Source organism: Lates calcarifer, linkage group LG3, assembly GCF_001640805.2.
Source record: "Lates calcarifer isolate ASB-BC8 linkage group LG3, TLL_Latcal_v3, whole genome shotgun sequence".
Lineage (NCBI taxonomy): Eukaryota > Metazoa > Chordata > Actinopteri > Centropomidae > Lates > Lates calcarifer.
The window spans coordinates 18,451,017-18,469,745 of NC_066835.1; the positions used below are offsets into that span (position 1 = coordinate 18,451,017).

At 39.6% G+C, this 18,729-nt stretch overlaps 1 protein-coding gene across 1 annotated transcript; it reads left to right on the forward strand.

Moving 5' to 3' along the window:
• The first annotated feature begins 8,422 nt into the window (after positions 1 to 8,422).
• trhrb (thyrotropin-releasing hormone receptor b) lies at positions 8,423 to 13,835 on the forward strand. Its single transcript, XM_018699371.2, is given in 3 exon segments — positions 8,423 to 9,510; positions 10,754 to 11,011; positions 11,013 to 13,835. Coding segments are annotated over 3 exon segments (1,209 nt in total). The 5' UTR covers positions 8,423 to 8,727; the 3' UTR covers positions 11,181 to 13,835.
• Positions 13,836 to 18,729: the final 4,894 nt, after the last annotated feature.

The following is an 18,729-nucleotide window of genomic DNA, read 5'->3' on the forward strand; positions in this document are numbered from 1 at the left end:
ATCGCTATGTTTACAGTACAAGAGTTTGGAATAAGCCCTCTGAGCAGTGCTACTTTTTCAGTGCAGTCTGGATGCTATCGGAAAGTAATGAGACAGGTCTGCTGGCCCCAGGGCTAGCTGGTTAGCATGCTAACAGCAATAGCAGAAAAGTCATAGAACTAGAAGCAAAACATTGCTAATACTTTCCATCACTGGAGACAGTTCTTGATTAGTAAAGGAATGAAGTTTGATGCTGAATTTGCAATGTTTCTTTGATAGCAAAAACTTACAAATACCTCCTTTAATATTCATTTACAAATCAGAGCTTGGGCACCATGAATTGTCCACAGATAAGCAAAGCAAAAACTAAAAGTGATCCAACACAACAATTGCTTTTAGGCTTCTGGGTATCTTGGTACACATCACATTTCTAGACACGCTGCACAACATCACTGTGAGCAGAGACATTACACAGACTAGTTGGGTTGTCATTATCTGTAACAATATGAGTTTTTCACTCCTGAATCGCATATAACAGTTTCAGTCTGGTGATGGCGAGCGTGTGACCACCAGCTCTTAATGCACTGCTCTCCAGGCCATTAAATAGACATGGTCATAGTGATGTGGGCGATAACCAAGGTTGGATACACCACTCCAGGCAACACTTGGCTGATGCAATCAAAGTTCTCTGTCTGTCTTTGCTGTAGGCTACTGTACACGCAGCCCACAGCCTATTCATTGTTTACTGTACATCTGTCTTACAGCAGTTTTGTATTTGTGTGTTTACTGCAAACTTTCAGCACTATTCCACTCACAGAATAGTGTGATGCAACACTGGAAGTAAACCCACTGAAAACAAATCTTACAGTAAGTGTTAATAAATATAATCACCTGGCTTATGTCTGTATATTTCAGTGGCAAAAATTAAATGTTGAGATGTCAAAATATAGTTTCTAATATTTAATTTTCCATTTTTATGTTCAGGGGTTTGAGAAGATATGAGTAAACACATATTAAAAATATAATCAAGTAATATATTGATCAAGTAAGTGATGCATCAAAAACTATGTATCAGGATGTGTATGTCAGATGATATTAGTGAGCTTCAGTGTCATATTTGTTGAGCATAATGCAGAAAAGATTGCAGCACCCAATAAGTAAGAATGTAACATTATCCTAGGGGATACAGTAATTATTACAACCTGCAAATCATAATCTATTGTAATATTCTGCGTCACTTTACTTTTAGTTGCCCCATTTATTATTTACAAGCACTGTATAAAGATTTCATACGTGGTTTATACCTCACTATAATGTTGTAAGCAGATACAAGTACACACTATGATCACAGTGCTGCATTAACACCACCACAGCTTCTGCTGGTCTGCCCTTAACAACCTGTTATACATGACCATGACTGTGTAGCGTCAGAGAGAGTCGTGCATTCATAATCTACACACACACAGAGGCCTGAGGGAACCACTGGCATCAGTCCAGTGTTAAACATGGCACACAACATTCATTATTCTAATGTGTTTATTAAACGTAATGCTTAAAATACTGTAATTATGCCTGGAAACGTCATATAAACGTTGCTGTGCTTAAGAGAAAATGAACATATTTATATTCTCCACTTATCAAATTAAAAAGGAAATGAAGATGTCGCGGTCTCTGCAGAACCTGCCACCAGTGCCCTTGAGCAAAGCACCAAACAGCTGGAGCCTCTCAGTGGCTGACAGCTCAACGTTGCAGTAGTGATGTGTTCTCTTGCATGTAACCTAATCTCCCCCTGCAACGACCATGCCCCAGGCAGTAAATAACAGAAGAGAGGATTCATCTGTCTAGATATGAATTAAAGTGCGCCACTGCAGTGAAATTAAAACTAACCACAGAGAGATGTATTGAGATGAGGGCCTGCAAATATTCTGTTCCCATCACAGTCCGAGAGAAAACCACCAGACTATTCCCATGAGATATTTTTCTAGTAACACCACTGCTCTGTTGTTTATGATCTGAAGTGATTTGTCATTTCCTCCAGAGATGCTCCCAACCAGCAGGCCCATTTTATTTACGCCATGCGGCGAAGTGTGGCATTTTACGCTGACGGATCTGCTGTGAAGCCAGAGTACAAGTAAAGCTAAGAATAGCTGATGGGAAGCCAGAAGCAGCAGCAGAGGCAAAGACGCTGGTCCAAGGTTAGACTAGGACACAGGAAGACAGGCGTACAGGAAGACTCGACTGAGTCAGACGGCCTTGCAGCGCGGCAGGGAGGACGTCTTTGACTGGACCAAGCAGTGACGGTGGATACACACAAGCAGACACACACACCACACACATATGTCTGCTGGATGGCTCGTATCCTGTGGTCACTAACCAGAGGCAAGGTGCATAAGAGCTGAGTCAAGCTGCGATTTAAAACTGAGCTGAGTCGTCTGATTTCTCTCGCTGCTCTCACTCGGCTCAATTTAAAGGATGTTTTGGATGAAGTTCAAACAGATAAATCATTTTAAAAAAAGATATTAAAAAACAAAAAAACACATTTGTCCTGACAGCAGGAGTGCAGCTAAACTAGAAGCAACAGTGCTCAAGAGGAACTCGAGGGCCTTCTTCTTCTCCTCACATCCCCACTTCACTGATAATCCATCTAGGACAAACATCCCTGTCTACACATACAAGTTTATCTATCAATTGGACACATTCCTGAATCTCTGGGTTTTGGGACTGAACATTCATCTGCCTTTTCTTGTTCAAAATCTGCCTGTGGACGACACTTTTGTTTCAGTTTGCACAAGAGAAACCAGGCCAAACTGTGTGTGTGTGTTTGTTGTTTTGTTTTTTCTTTTCTCATGCCAGATTGTCTGAACAGTTGCTGCATCATATTTCTGAGAAGTTTTTATTTGCTTGCGGTCTTGGAGAATTCAGACAGTTTTGTAGGATTCAAAACCAGGACAGTGTGAAAGTAAAGTTTGTAGTGAGTTATAATAAGTGTAGAATGTAAAAGAATGAAAATTGTTCAAACTACACTAATGAAGGAAGAGTATCTATAGCAGAATACCACGTCATCAACCAGACCAGTTAACTTGAATGTAACTTCTGTATATCAGAGGTCTGCACTTTTTTTTCTCAGCATTTTTTTGTGTAGGGCCAATTCTGTATGTCTTCAATATGTTTTAGTGATTAATTTATTTCAAATCATTTTAGAATAAAACAATTTATCAAACCATGTAAGGATCATATGTGAAGGCAGGTGTCATTCTCCCCATTAGAAAGTGAGGGCTGTATTCATGCTGTATTTATTGAGATATCAGCTGTATCTACATTGTTATCTGCAGTATTTTTATGAAAATGAATGTAAAAGATTAAATGTAAAATAAAAAAGGAAAAAACTTCAGCTTTTGTCAGGGGCAAAATATTTTTGTTGAAGGTCCAGAGTTGGCTCATGAGCTGCTGTTTGCCCATCACTGTCTGTCAGTCATGTTTTTGGTTTTGTCAAACAGAACAACACCATCAATATTTCTCTTTAGTGAGGAGTGTGTCTAAAACAACGACCCAAAAGTACGCAAGAACTGTAGCAGCTAATTCGACTTTTTAACAGATCTTTGGACTCTTCAGGACAAAAGCTAGTGTACACCCAGGTAAAAATTAAATTATTAGTGACTTACTGACATTTAGCTGTAGGCTTGAGGACTTATTGTAAAGTGGAAAACCCATTAAGCTTGTGCAGTAATTACTATTGGATTGTGTTTTTTTCCACTCAGCAATGAGCCATCAATACTGCAATAAACTCATCACAAAAAAAATCTCACCACAAGGTCCATTTAGTAGCTGATCTGGAGCTTTCGATCACGTCACATGATGCTTATCAGCAGTTAATTGTTTAAAATCTTTTTCTGGGCACTTTTAATGGATTATCTGTGATGGCTTTAAAGTCTCACCATCAGTAACCTCTAAACATCAACATTGATAAACTTGTAATTTACAACTTTATGAGTAGATACGCCTTAAAAGTATAAAATATTTGCAGTCTTGCAGACACCTGCGGTCCATAGATATTTTAATCCAGTCACAACAGCAGCAATGTTCCATCCCTCACACAGGTCAGGGCCTCACATGTCTGCACTGTGGCTCCTCAGCCTGGCTGATGGCTGAAGGATACACTTTGAACACCTTGAGAAAGCCTCTTCATTTTCAAAGTGGAAAATGAATTCCACTCTTTGAAATATTGAATCTGGTTTACCAGGGCTGCACCTTCTCCTTCAGCCTCAGTCTTGAAGGTGAACTTCTGTCTGACTGACATACGTTTAGTTAGAAATCTGTTGGTTAATGGTTGCATTTTTCCTTTAAATCTATATTATTGTGTTGTGTTTGTTTTGCTTTTCAGATTTTTTCCTCTCGTGATCACAGTGTCAAAAATGCAAAGCTGAATCAACCAATTAGAATCTACAGATGTACAGAAACCTGATATTTTAATGTTATGTAACACAGCAAACAACAGAGGAATATAAAGGAATGGCAACCTTAGTTTGAAATTTTCTCTTTTGGAATTATTTTTGAAAACATTTCAATGAATACCTCACCTTTCAAATCTCAGTTTGAATTTTAGGAATAATGAATGTGACTCTGACTCAAACATGCACCTTCACACCCACATACCTCCACACAGTTACACCTGGAGGCTGCCCTGAAAACACTCAGCCTTCTGCTGTTGTCATGAGCACAGTCAGGCTTCCTGTTACGTTAACCTGCAGCCGCTTCAGTGTGTGTGTGTGTGTGTGTGTGTGTGTGTGTGTGTGTGTGATTTGGGTGATGGGAGGTGAAGAAGACAGAGAGCTGTCTTACAAGCAGGAGTGATGCTTTTTGTCAGTGGAGGTTATAGACCGGACTCCATCGTGTACTTACTATTAACTGAGGGAGGTCAGTGGGAAGCGTGTTTGTGACCGACCTTGAGTTATGGGCCTGAAGAGTGTGTGTGTGTGTGTGTGTGTGTGTGTGTCTGTGTGTCTGTGTGTGTGTGATTGACAGCCATATGGGTCTCAGACTGATTTCCTTTAAAATGACCTGCCAGTGTCTCAGTAAATCAAAGCGGTCAAAGGTCATTTTACATCCTAAGGGAGTGTTAAGCCTTTGGTGAGTTATTATACACACAGTACAGTGTGAGGGGAAATGCGACTACAATCTTTTTTGCTAACAAATACATATTTTTTTGATTTACTCTACAATATAGGTCTGAGTTTACGCGTCCAATTGCTGTGCACATTGTGTAACAGCAGTATAACTCAAAGGAATGGCCACATTTTATGGTTTATAGCTCTTTGGGAACAGATACAGACACGATGATATAGATGTTATAGACACACATGCTGCAAAATATCATCCGGCTCAGTCTATCCATATTCATGATTCACCTACAGATGATATCATAAAACTTTCCTCCGCTGCCATCTTTTATTTTGTCAGACCTAAGTATTACTCGTGTTGATGTTAGTGAACTGCGGCAGAAACACGCCACTGACTGTTTTTGTTATTGTCAAAGGTAATAGTCTGTGGACCCAGAGACCATCAAGTCCTCCAGCTCTGAAGTCACACATGTTCCCCCTGCTGGCTTCAGGTTGAAACCAGGCAGAGCTTAATCTGTTGAATTTGTGCAGATTTGTCTCCTTTGGTTTTTCCCCCTCTCTCTCTTTCTAAATATAAAACTGACAGTAACAATATTATGCACCATCGGTTCCTCTGTGCTCCTGCACTTTCATGCTCTAACTATTTCTAATACACCAACTGATGATGATTATTCTTAACTTTATTATTTCTCTAAAGGGGCACTCTGTCAGTTTTAAATATAAAATGAGTTTACGTCATGAGGAAAACAGCTGCATGTCCTCTGAGATTGTGGAGGAGCTTGGTCAACTCTGAGAACACACATACAGACACAGTGAAGGAAAAACCAACATAAAGTGTCTTGGTCACATCATGGGACCCACATGCTGCCAGAGCAGCTTCACTGGAACTGATTCAACAAGTCTCTGATTTGAATCAGACATTATATACTAGCTATCAGCGGTGTTAAAGGGAGAATATCTGGTGTAAAATCATTAAAACACCAATGTAAACACCATTATTCACACAGTCAGTTGTCACGTATTGTCAGTAGAGCAGCTTAATAATGCAACAGACTAGTAGAGAAAACGGTTCTTTGAATTTAAGTTTGTGGAATGAGAAATTTAGATTTATCTGACAACAGAAATATCTTCTATAAATTCTGATGAGCTGTTTCCTCTTGTCTCAGTTTTGGTGCTGGTCAGGTTTGTCCTTTGGGTGGCAGTAAAACTCTTTCACTCATTTTCTACATGTGATTCTACGTTTTCCTTTCTGCCACAGCTGCTGTGATGTGATGAATCAAGCAGCAGGAACTGGATACAGAATAAAACTGAATCTCTGATAACTGCCATTGATATAAACTAATTGTGTGCATGGTATTTGCAGAGAAAATGATTTGATTGGTTTTGAGAATGTAGTAACTGAATGGTACAGAGGCTGAAAAATGATGAAAGTCTCAAAAAGAACAATTTCTTAATCCACAATGTTCACCTTTAAAACCAGAGTTAGCTTCCACTCTAAACTAAGGACAGTAAACACTTTATTAGAATCACTTCAAGTTGAAAGAAAACTCATTAAAAAATTTTAATTAAGCTGCTACAGTAAATAAATCAGCTCAATAATTGTGGCAGATTTCTATCTACTAATTTCACCCCAGACTGAAAAAGTAGATGAACAAAACAGGATTCAAGCAACTGAGCTAAAACTGACTCTTCCCTTCATGGCTGGGAGATGGTGGGAATCATGGAAGGGAGGGGGGCGTCATTATTATGTAATTCCCCGTTGTCCCCGTCCACCTGTTGCTCAGGATGAACGGCTGGCAACTTCAGAGCTCGCAGCACAATAATCGCATGATTAGAAGTGAAGTGTTGGCGTGATAGTCACTGTTCCTGGAGAACGAGCACAGTTGGTGTGGAGGAGAGTTTCCCACCTCCACAGTGTTGTGCTGAGAACAGGCAAATGCAGATTCCCATGTTGTTGGACAGCCTGGCAGCTGATACAGGTCACTGCAGATCTGTCTTTTTGTTCTTTTCATGTTGGCGTTACAATAGAGACCTAGTCTTTTTTTTTCACCTTCAATACCTCAGATGATAAAATTGACTGCATCATCTTCTCTTTCAGAGAAACACAACATGAAATAAGTTGATTAAATGTGCAGTGCATGCAGCACTGACACACCACTGAAGTACCAAGGTGCTGACACTAATCAATACTTTAATTTACTTTAAAGGTCAGTACAGTGTCTTGAATTGGGGATATAGGTTAACATTTTAGCAGCAGCTGCTGCTCCCGCTGTGCTGCTTTATGTGTATTTTATGTCAGTGAGATTTTTTTTGTGGGTATAAACAAAAATGCTTGAGAAAGAGTTTTTTTTTTTGGGAAATACATTCACTCTTATGTTTATGCAGTGACATAAAGCTGCTGCTGTGTAAGATATTATAAAGACGTGTGAGATCTGACAGTGAAAAATGGACAGAAGGTGTTAAAGTATTTAAAAGTGAAAATGTGAAACAATGAAATGGAAAACAAATGATCATTTCACATAAATCTGCACTGTTTTTCAATCTTTCTCCCTTCAATTCTGTATTTTTATCAACTAAATCAGGTCAGACCTCAGTAATTCTACAGTGTGGGCTCTGGTCTTAACTGGAGATGGAAAGTGATTAGAAAGTGACTTTTTGCTCAAAAACTAATCAGCACTTCACTGACCTAAAACTGATGAGAAAATGTCATCTATCAGGAGGCATAAGAAATATGTGAAAGACGAATTCAAATGTCATTTATAATCAAGTAATGACACCTCAACACCTGCCTCTTCCAAAAAGCATCCAATTTTAAGTTACTTTCCAAATGAGAGACTGTGCTTCACCTAAAAGCATGCAGATATTGATCAGCTCCATCCAACAGAGACAGCAGTTCATTCTGTTATGAAGCCTACTTAACTTAAGTGGCAGCCTGTTGAGCTGAGCTGAGGCTTCCTGTCCTCTACATCACACATCTCACAAACTCAATTCTGATTTTAAAAGGCTGAGGTGGTTTTTAAGATGCAGATAAACAGTCCAAAGACTCGATGCATGGACAGTGATTGAGTAAGAAGCACCTGCAAACACACCTGCGTGTTCAAGTCTTTAAAAGCAGCACTAAAACTGATCTGTGCAGCCCCTGGTGTACGTAATTAAAATAATCAAAGAAGAGTAACACAAAAATATGTCGTCAGATGTTGGTGTTGGACCAGCTGGTTTCGTTGACGGGGGGAGGTCTGCTTTCGAAAATGTAATAATGGGCTAATCCCCTCTCGCATGCGTAAAGCGACTCTGTGCCAAAAGCAGAGCTCAAAACCAAACCGCCATCTGCTCCACCGACACACTTTGCTCTGAGGAGAACACGGCTACGGGTCGCTCTTTACGCACAGCACGACCGCGAAATTACGCCAGAGTCCGAACCGTTCTTTGTCAGTTTAATGGTGGTTTAATGTGCGACACGCGTCTGCGTTCAATCTCCTGCAATTTGAAGTCGATGTACACTTTTCCAGACACCCAGAGCGGGTAGATCTCTCGCCTCTGTCGCGCGTAAAACCAGTCTCGCGCGCCGGGAAGCAAGAAACGCGCTGCGAAGTGTTGGTTTTCTCTCGGATATTTGAGTTGATAAAACAAGATGGAAAACTTTACAACATCTCCAGAGATGAACCGCACGTTAGGAATCTGGACGGACTACAGCATCCAGTACAAAGTGATAAGCAGTTTATTGCTTTTGGTCATTTGTGTTCTAGGAATCGTTGGTAACGTGATGGTCATCCTGGTGGTGCTCACCACCAAACACATGAGGACTCCCACTAACTGCTACCTGGTGAGCCTGGCTGTGGCGGATCTGATGGTGCTGACAGCGGCCGGTCTGCCGACTATCACAGACAGTATCTTTGGATCTTGGGTGTTCGGACACTATGGTTGCCTCTGCATAACATACTTCCAATACCTCGGGATCAACGCCTCCTCCTGCTCCATAACAGCGTTCACTATAGAGAGATACATCGCCATCTGTCATCCCATTAAAGCCCAGTTCCTGTGCACTCTGTCCAGAGCGAAAAAGATCATTTTGTTCGTTTGGGCTTTTACTTCTCTGTACTGTGTGATGTGGTTCTACCTGTCTGACATCCAGGAGCTGGTGTACGACAACATCACCATCATCACCTGCGGCTACAGAGTCCCCAGGAAGTTTTATCTACCCATTTACTTTTTCGATTTCGGCGTCTTTTTCGTGCTGCCGCTGCTGCTTTCCGCGGTTCTCTACGGACTCATCGCCCGGATCCTCTTCCTCAACCCGCTGCCCTCCGACCCCAAAGACAAGAAGAAGAACGGACACAACAACCACACCATCAATAAGAGCACCAGCTGCAAAAACTCCCGTCACTCCAGCTCCACCGCGACCTCCCGCAGACAGGTGGGTGGTGAGAGTCTGAGCCTGTTGCCATTCACTCTAAGAAATGAGACCTTAAATTCATAAAACAAGTTAGATTGTGTCACTTATTTCGATCTAAGGGAATACAAACTGCTGATGATGCGAGCTAATACTTCACTCCACTACATTTCGAGGGGAATATACGTTTTTCCCACCACATCTCAGCCTACTAGTCACTTTACACATTATGATTTATATAAAATATATGATAAGATTATAAAATATGAGGAATTATTCTTGAATATCATCCTGCAGTATGTTAATATTTCAAATTAGCTCCACTTCCACCAACTACAATATAATATATAAAAGTATAACACCCAGAAGGCACAGTACAGTTTCACCAAAAATACTTAAATACTACTAAAGTAACCTTTTCAATGTAATGTAATGTTAAGTATTTGAATGCTTTTCAATCAATAAAGATGAAGTAATTAACTTACAAATCAACTGTAAAGTATAAATCAACAAAACTGCCACTAACATGAGGAAAATAATTGAACATTTTATAAATATAAACCTGTTATATCATCATCATATTCGTTGTGTTGCAGTTCATTGCAATCTGATCGTATTTTCATCTTTCAGGGAAAAACTAATTCTGGCTTTAACTTCTAAGAGAACACATGGTAAACATCAATCAATGATTATTTTCATTTACTGATCAATTCATCTGGAGATTATTTCCTCAATCAATCATTTGTCATAGAACGTGCCAAAAACACATGCAGGTTTAGATATTCAAATGTCTTGTGTTGTTCAACCAACAGTTAAAAAATTCAAAGATATTCAGTTTACTATCATTGAATACTTAAAAAAGATATTCACAGTTAAGAAGCTGCAACCAGCAAATTGTTGAATATAAATGACATAGATGATTAATCAATTATCAAAACAGCTGCCAATTAATTTTCTATCAGTTGATCAACTGGTTTCAGCTCTAAAATAAATAAATAAAAGTCGATCTCTGGTGATTTCCAGTTTCCAGCAAAGTAAAACTATCTTGATGTCGGTACCAGGCATCAGCGATGAAGCGAGAAGATGTTGTTTTTTTCTGTAACTTGGGTGAACTGACCCTTTTGCAATTAGGATTACAAAGAGCCAGGACTCCATCTTCCCATTTATTTCTCCATAGCTCAGCAGTATTGATTTGGCCCCTAGAGGTTACTCTGAGAGCTTTGTTTGCAGTGGCAGGTCCCACATGTCTCCTTGTTGCCCATTACAGGTGACCAAGATGCTGGCCGTGGTGGTGATACTGTTTGCCACACTCTGGATGCCGTACCGCACTCTGGTGGTGGTCAACTCCTTCCTGGACCGGGCCTTCCTGGACAACTGGTTCCTGCTTTTCTGCCGGATTTGTATCTACCTCAACAGTGCCATCAACCCGGTCATCTACAACGCCATGTCTCAGAAGTTTCGCGCAGCTTTCCGCAAGATCTGCCGCTGCAGGAGGAAGGGCTCCGATAAACCTGCCACCTACAGCTGTGGCCCTCACCTACAGCGCCGTCAAGGAGACATCGATGGTGGAGAGCACTGATCACTTCACGACGGAGCTGGAGGAGCTCACTGTCACAGACGAACTGCTGTCTGAGCAGAAGATGATGTTCCCAGACTCCTGTGTTTATGGGAAGGTGAATTTCAGCGACGCCTGAGGTTCGTTTGAGGCCAGAGAGACGATTCTGAGGATGAACTGAGGATTAAAGACTTGCTGAGAAAATGTTGCTTAATGGAATCTGCTATGAGGGAATATTGTTTCCTGAGTGCCTGCTGACCTTTTCAAAGGCAGGTGCTGTAGCTAGAGATGTAAACACAGATTACAGCCACTTTGAATCACAAAGGCAGGCGTGCTCTTCATCGAGAATGATCATTGTAAAGCCACAAACATCGACAGATAAGTGCTCTCCTATCTCACAGCTGTCATCTTTTCTTGGACCTGCCCTTATAATATACTGAGCATGAGCCAACAAAACATGAATGTGAAGAAAAGCACCATTCTTACTTCAAGTATATGGTGTTATGTCTCAATGGAGAGCCAGGACACTAATTTCTGATTGTTAAAGCTGCACAAGGCAGCGTCACATGGCAGCATGGCAGCATGGCATGTGGGCGGCTCCAAGTAGCGGCAAAGGGTAACTGTCTGACATAATGTGAACTTCAACACCAAGAAATCTTGTGATGTGACGTCAGTAAACTGTCCTCACAAGATTCATGTGGACTACACAGCCAGTCAGAGACGCTTTAATACAGACGGTAATACCAAAGACATGACAGATCCCATACATCTGGCTTGGAAGTATAGAATTCTGTCTTTCTGTTTTAATTCGCCATTTTCCACGAGTGAATTGATCACACTGTACATGCTCTCAGTTTCAAGCAAGTCTGCCTGATTTAAGCTGAGAGAAAAAGGTGTATTTTCACACCAAAGTAAACCCTCACTCACCCTGTACAGCTTTAATAACTGTGCACCATCCTGGCCCCCTTAATGTTTTCAGGGCAGGTGGTCCATTAAGGGGTGAGTCACACCTGAACCTTCACTGACAAAACAGGCCCTATTTTTATTGTGGAGGACATGTATACAGCCTTGAGCACTTTGTGAAAACCAAGACAGAGTGTGCTGAGAGTGCTCTGGAGGCTGGGGTTGTGTTAGTATACAGTCTCTTAGTGGCAAGTGTTCACTAACAGACACAGAGTGAAAGTATATAAAGCACTTTGTTGGTTAACTGAAAAAGTGCCATAAAGTTTATGGTTTAATATCTGCTGCTATGGCTGCCACAGTCTCATCAAAGGTGAGACTGAGAATGAGGAAGACATTTTCCTGCAGGTGTGCATGAGTCTGCCAAAGCTAGGTTCTTGTGAGTCACGTTACAAAATGAAAAACCTTTAAATTAACAACTAGTTTTCAACGGAAAAAAAAAAATGTAACTGTTCCTAGCAAATGCAAGGGGTCGATCAGAAGATAAAATAGGCAAAATATCCCCCACTACAAAACAGAAATGACATGAGCAGTAGAAGTGGTAGTCAGTTGCTGAAAGGAATCTGGACTAAAGTTTATTCTTGAATAACTAATTAACATCTACTACTTAAATCCTGATGGTTTATTGTAGTGAAACAAACCTAACCGTATACCTGCCCTTTGTTGCACCTGTGACCACACCCACTGGTGATGTCACCATGTACTGACACACCTATGAGTACACTTCTACATCACTGCACCAAGGTGAGAAGTTAAACAACAAACAAGATTATCATTTGCTCAATTTCTCGCTCAACCTTTACAGATGTATGAATGAAAGAATTACTACATAAATTAAAAAACTTATTTACATTTTTAAATGCAGAACTAATGGCTTAAACCTAAAATTAACTGTTAATGTAATATACAGCACTGGTTAAACTCTTTTGAAATATGCCTTATTAGACAGTGATATTTCCTAATATTTCAAGATGTTATTCTACAATTCTCTCTCAGTTTCTCATTTTTGTTTGAACAGCAGCAGTTGTTGTAAACCACATTGTTTTACAGTGTGAAAGACTATGTATAGTGTTACAGAGATATAGTGTTACATACAGAATATGTTCGTATATTTTAACTGCAGCACTATAGGTTCCACCAGTATTTGTGATTTCAAGCTGAGGCAAAGTGAATTTAGTGTCTGTGTTTTGTATCATGTGAACTGTGGATTTGACAAACCATCGCTTTGCTCGTCTTGCTTCTTAGTTGTGAAAGCCATCAGTGAGCCGGTGAACGTGGCTGGATGGACGTGTGATGTTTAGATATGCTGATGTTGTGTGGCGTTTTCTGCCATATCAGTGACTGTTTATGAATTTCTGAGCACAATCTACCAAACAGGGAAATATAATTGGGCAGCAACAGCAGCAGCAGCAGCAGCAGACACAGCGGAGGAAGATGAAGCTCTCGTCCTGACACTCGGTTTGTATGTGGAAAATATCAAATAACAGATGTAGTTTTTGTTCAATGATTGTATCAATACTGTACATGCCTTGAGTATCAGTATATCCATGCACTTGTGTATGTTCATTGTGTATTTAAAGTGATTGTTATTTATGTTAACTCTTCTGTTTGTCAATCAGAAAAGAGAAGTTATCTGTATATTTTTATCTCTTACTTTAATTATTAGCCATTTAAACATTAGAATTATTATTTAGTGATGTACTGTTTGGAAGCTGCTGCTTTAGTCCTGCTTTTTAGATTAATGTGATCCTGTGAGTATGTTGATGGTTATCTACAAAATGTTCATTTGTACATTTATCTTTATGTTCCAAATAAAGTTGTTTCTGGAATTAGATTATTTCTCTTTTTATTTTTATTTTATTGACTTTTTACCCCCGGAGAAAAGCACATATTTCTAAAAAAAAAAAAAAAAATCTTGGATGCTCATGTTATCGGTTTCATTTCTATTTCTGCTGATCTTGACACCCCCACACTGACCACCCACACTGAGTACGACTGGGCTTTAAAAATTCAAAGTTAGTGAAATCAAATTTCAAGGTCTTTTATCTCTAAGGATAAAGAGAGGAGAGAAAAGCAAGAGGAAAAGCCTCATCTAGACTCGTACACAGCAAGGTGTCAGCTCCCACAATTCTTAATACACATATTAAAGCTGCACTAATCAATATTTTAATATCAAAAACAGGTTAAATGACTATGTGTAATGTGAAGTTATAGCTCATACTCATGAACCTACAGAAAATGATCACCAGACTCTGCAGCTCCCTTTAGCTTTACAAAGCCTTTTAGCAACTTTGAGCTAATTGTTTTGATTTGCCTGCCCAACTTTTTTGCTGCACTCTAACAAGAGTTGTTTCAAGCTCAAAAAGTTCTGATAAAAGCATCAAGCATTACCTGCACAGCACCAGTTGGCAACTAGCTGGTAAACATAGTGGTGCCTCCGCTCCTTAAACTAAGAGTGAATTAAATTTGCCAGGTGTCAAGAAATATGACTCCAAATAAATGATTATGCTGTTCCATATCTGATGGGTGAGTAAATAGACTACTGTTTGCTAACACATTAGCAACTTATTAAAATGATTATATGACAGTGTTGTGCTGACAAATTGTTGCGATCTGTCAAATTACTGCTTTAAAGAAAAATACATTTCATGGTTATTCTATTCGCTATCTTCATCCCTACTGTAAAACTAGTGATTGTGAATGCAGAGATTTATTCTTTATCCATAAATAATATTCCTGTAGTGTTCTATTGACACTGACAGCTGCTTTGACAGCTGACTTTGATGATTAGCATGTAAACGTGTCAACCTACAGCTCCCAACCCATCCATCACTCTAATTTACACGTAACAATAACACTCATTTGCATTCAAACAGACTCCATGGGATTTACCTCAAGAGCATACAGTATATGAGAACATAAATACTGCATCTCTTACCAATAAATGTAAATTCTGTCATCATATCTCTCGAGAACAACCTAATATAAATTGCCTGAGAGCGTTTTCAGGTAACTGCCAATTTACAGCCATCAACAGGACTCAAACTGTGTGACTGGAATTTCAAAAGGCCCCATACAATTTCTCTGAAGTGTAAGTAATGTTTCGCCATGAGCCCAGCCCCCCCACCCACTCTTATGCAGACGTTGGTCTGCTGTCGGCTCCAGACTCAGAGGTGAGGATAGCTATAAAACACCTCAGAAAGAAGACAGGCAGTCCACAGAGAGACATTAACCTTTAGCCAGCTCCCTGACGTAGACCTGTCTTACAACCATGAAGGTGCAATGGAGGCTTCTGTTAGCTTGCCCTTTCTGTGTGTCTCCATTCACTTACACTATCTGCTAGGAACAACTACTTTCAGTCCTGTTGACTCATTTAGAGGATCGGTTCACCAAAACAAAACAAAAAGATAATACATTTTATTAAATTACCTTTAGTGGTATCTAGCCATAAAGATAGTTTCAGGTTTAGTTACAGAGATATGCTGCTAGTGTGGAAAAGATTTAACAGCAGTGTTTTTCCAGGAAAAAAATGCCATTACTGTGGTTACAAGTAATGCTGGCTACAAAGACTGTTCTCAACAAGTTTCATATGAACTATTCCACTGGTAGAGAGCAGTTCAAGGCTGCTGTGTAGATGACGGAGGCAGTAGGTGGAAAATATCTTGTAATTTGGGGGAAATGACAGGAAGGAGATAATACAACAAGGCACAAATAAGCTCTTGTGTCTGTAAGCATCAGCTGCACTTTGAAAACTTCAGCTGAGATCAAGTAAGATGGGTGTTTGGACTGACCCGCAGGAAAAATGTTTTCTGTTTTTTCCTGTGACTCGACTCTAACTAAAAGCCCTCACAGCTCGGCTTTTGTATGTCTGCAACATCTATCAATGCCTGTGTGTTTCCGTGCACTTGTAAAGCCACATGTAATGACCTGACATGTTTTATGGCACTGTGGCATTGACCTGGACCCTGTGTGACGCACCAATTAATCGATTAATCACCATTCACCAGAACAGCTAAGCCATTACTTGGGACACTTGTATTTGTCTTATAATTTAGTCATGAAAACCTTTACATTTATTCTTCTAAACAACACACGGATGTCACTGTTTCCTCCAACTCTGCCTCTTCCCACTACAGCTCCTCTCCAAAGAAAATGATTGGATTAACTAAACCCAGGTAAACATAACCTTTATAACCCCAACATGTGGTACTCAAACTATTTTAAAGAAGAGCACTAATGACACAAACATTATCAACACAAAAATCCAGTAAAAAAAAAAAAAAAAACATTACTCTGCTGCAGCGAAGCAACACCACAGCAATTATCCATTAGCAACAAGTAACAAAATCAAAAAACCTGTAGATTACCACTTCAAATTTTGTTCTGTATGACAGGATATAATTAGGAGAATGTCTGCAGGGATGCAGGCCTTGAATTAGATGAATCACATTAGTGCCCCTCTGGAGGTTAAATAACAGTGCATTCGTGCTATAATATTAACTAGTCTGAATTTAGCTTAATCAAGTGTCAAAACAGACAAGGTGCAAACAGGGAACTGATGAAGGGAGAGTAAAGTAGAGAGAAAGTGAAATACAGTACGAGAGGGCGTGGTACAGTCAAAAAAAAAAAAGAAAATGAGGGAGGATGAGCAGAGAGAGGAACATTATTCAGATAGATGAAGAGGTCTGAAATAAATGTATTTCAGCACAATAAAAAGAGGCTGTTCTGTGATAATGGGACTGTAATGTTCGTTATGACACCCCGGATAGAGACAGCAACAAAGACAAGGGGTGGTGTAATTACAGCTCTCCTGCAACAAGGGATAAGCCTCAGCTTTTATGAATAATTACACGTGGAAGAAAACGCACAGTGTCGAGTGGCTGTTCAAAGAGAAGTCACTTTTTGTCCAAAGACTGTGATGGAAAACTACAGTTTTCATATCATACAGCTTAAGTAGTTCATGTGGCCATATACTTCAAGGACAAGCCTGGCTATACGTTTCTTATCGTCAATAAATCCCATGAAAAGTCCAAAGCCAACAATAAACTGATCTGTGTGTCCAAAGCCTGATATTCCATGTTACTCAGGAGTTTGTGGAGACTAAAACTAGACCTGAAAATGGTTAACAGAGCTGAGCATAAAGACTGGAAAACAAAGGGAATCACTAAAGCTCACTAATCAACACTTTATATCTGGTTTGCTTAGTCAGAACAAAAAACAAAGCGTATAAATGACACATTAGGATTTTTATTGGGGTTTATGTGCCCAACTACCTCTTGATGAAGCACTGTGCTAAGCTAAGTTAATCATCTCCTGGTAGTTGCTTCAAAATTACTGTACATGACGTGACAATGGTATCAATCGTCTCACACACAACTCTCCACAAGAAAGTGATTAAGTGTATTTCTCAAAACATAGAACTATTCCCTTAATGAGAGTTGAAAAAACTTTACAGTGCCCTGCTACACACCATACGTTGAAAGAAGACGACATTTTCTGTAAGGAGTAATCTGCCTTGTTTCAAGATGTTGCCACTTCCTACGATGTTGTAACATTTGCTGCCTGTGGAGAGACGACTGTGCAGGTATGACATCCATAACATTTAATTACTTTCCCTCTATCTACTGATCCCATCGGGGAGGAGCTCTATTCATTACTGAAGAATGTGTAATCAACTCAACAGCGATCCACCTGTGCGATTCTCCTACTGGAGAAATACGTGGGCTTGTTTACTTTAATCATTTAATCATTTAAAAGGTGCCAATTACACCTGGAGAGAGGAGCCGTCTCAATCACAAAGAGCTGAGCTTTAATCACAAACCAATTGTTTTTTCAAGGCCACTCAGTTCTTCTCATTGGTAAGATGACACAGTAACAATCTGATATAGTGGTACTGCACTAATTCATAAACTTAAGTACAAATCATGTTGAATTAATGCAAAGAGCAGTGCTTATTGTAACAAGAATAATTATATATTATATATAATATATATAATATTATATATATAATATAATAAAATTATATTTAAATGGAATGCAGAGAAACCTGGTTATTAAGCCGTCTGTACACATGATTTATCCAGGTTTCTCCTCTACATCCAGCATCTCTGCAGTGACTGAGTTACACAGGCCAAACATGAACCCTGCCTGGACTCCAGTAATGGAAGATGAGAGCGATAATGCAGTTTTAGTTAGCACTGCTATTACTGCTGTCAGGCTTTCATGTCAGCAGGTAGCTCATTAGCACATTGTTTATTATCATATTTATTGTTTTTACAGACAAAACTACCACATAACATAAAACACACTTGCACACAGTGACAGAGACACGATTCAAACGTAAATGTTTACATGCCACAATAGTCAATATCCTGGTTTCTATTGGGGATAAACCGAGCCACCTACTGATCTGATACCATCTTTCTTTTTTCTTTTTTACCAAATTTACCTTCTGTTTGTGTGTATGATAACATGAGGCCAGGGACTGCTGTCAAACTGCAAATAAACACTAGACTAATGTATTTTAATTTCAGTTGGATCAAAACAGGACAGAGGAACTGAAGCTGATAAAGATATTTGCAGTTTCATGACACTGAGAGAGTAACAGATATCACAGTGTGCCGGTGCTTTAATACTGTTTGAACTGTAGTGTTTGTCTTGGTATGCTGTAATTATGTTGATTTTAAAGTACAACTACTGGTTAATAAAGCACTGCATGGTTCAGAGTC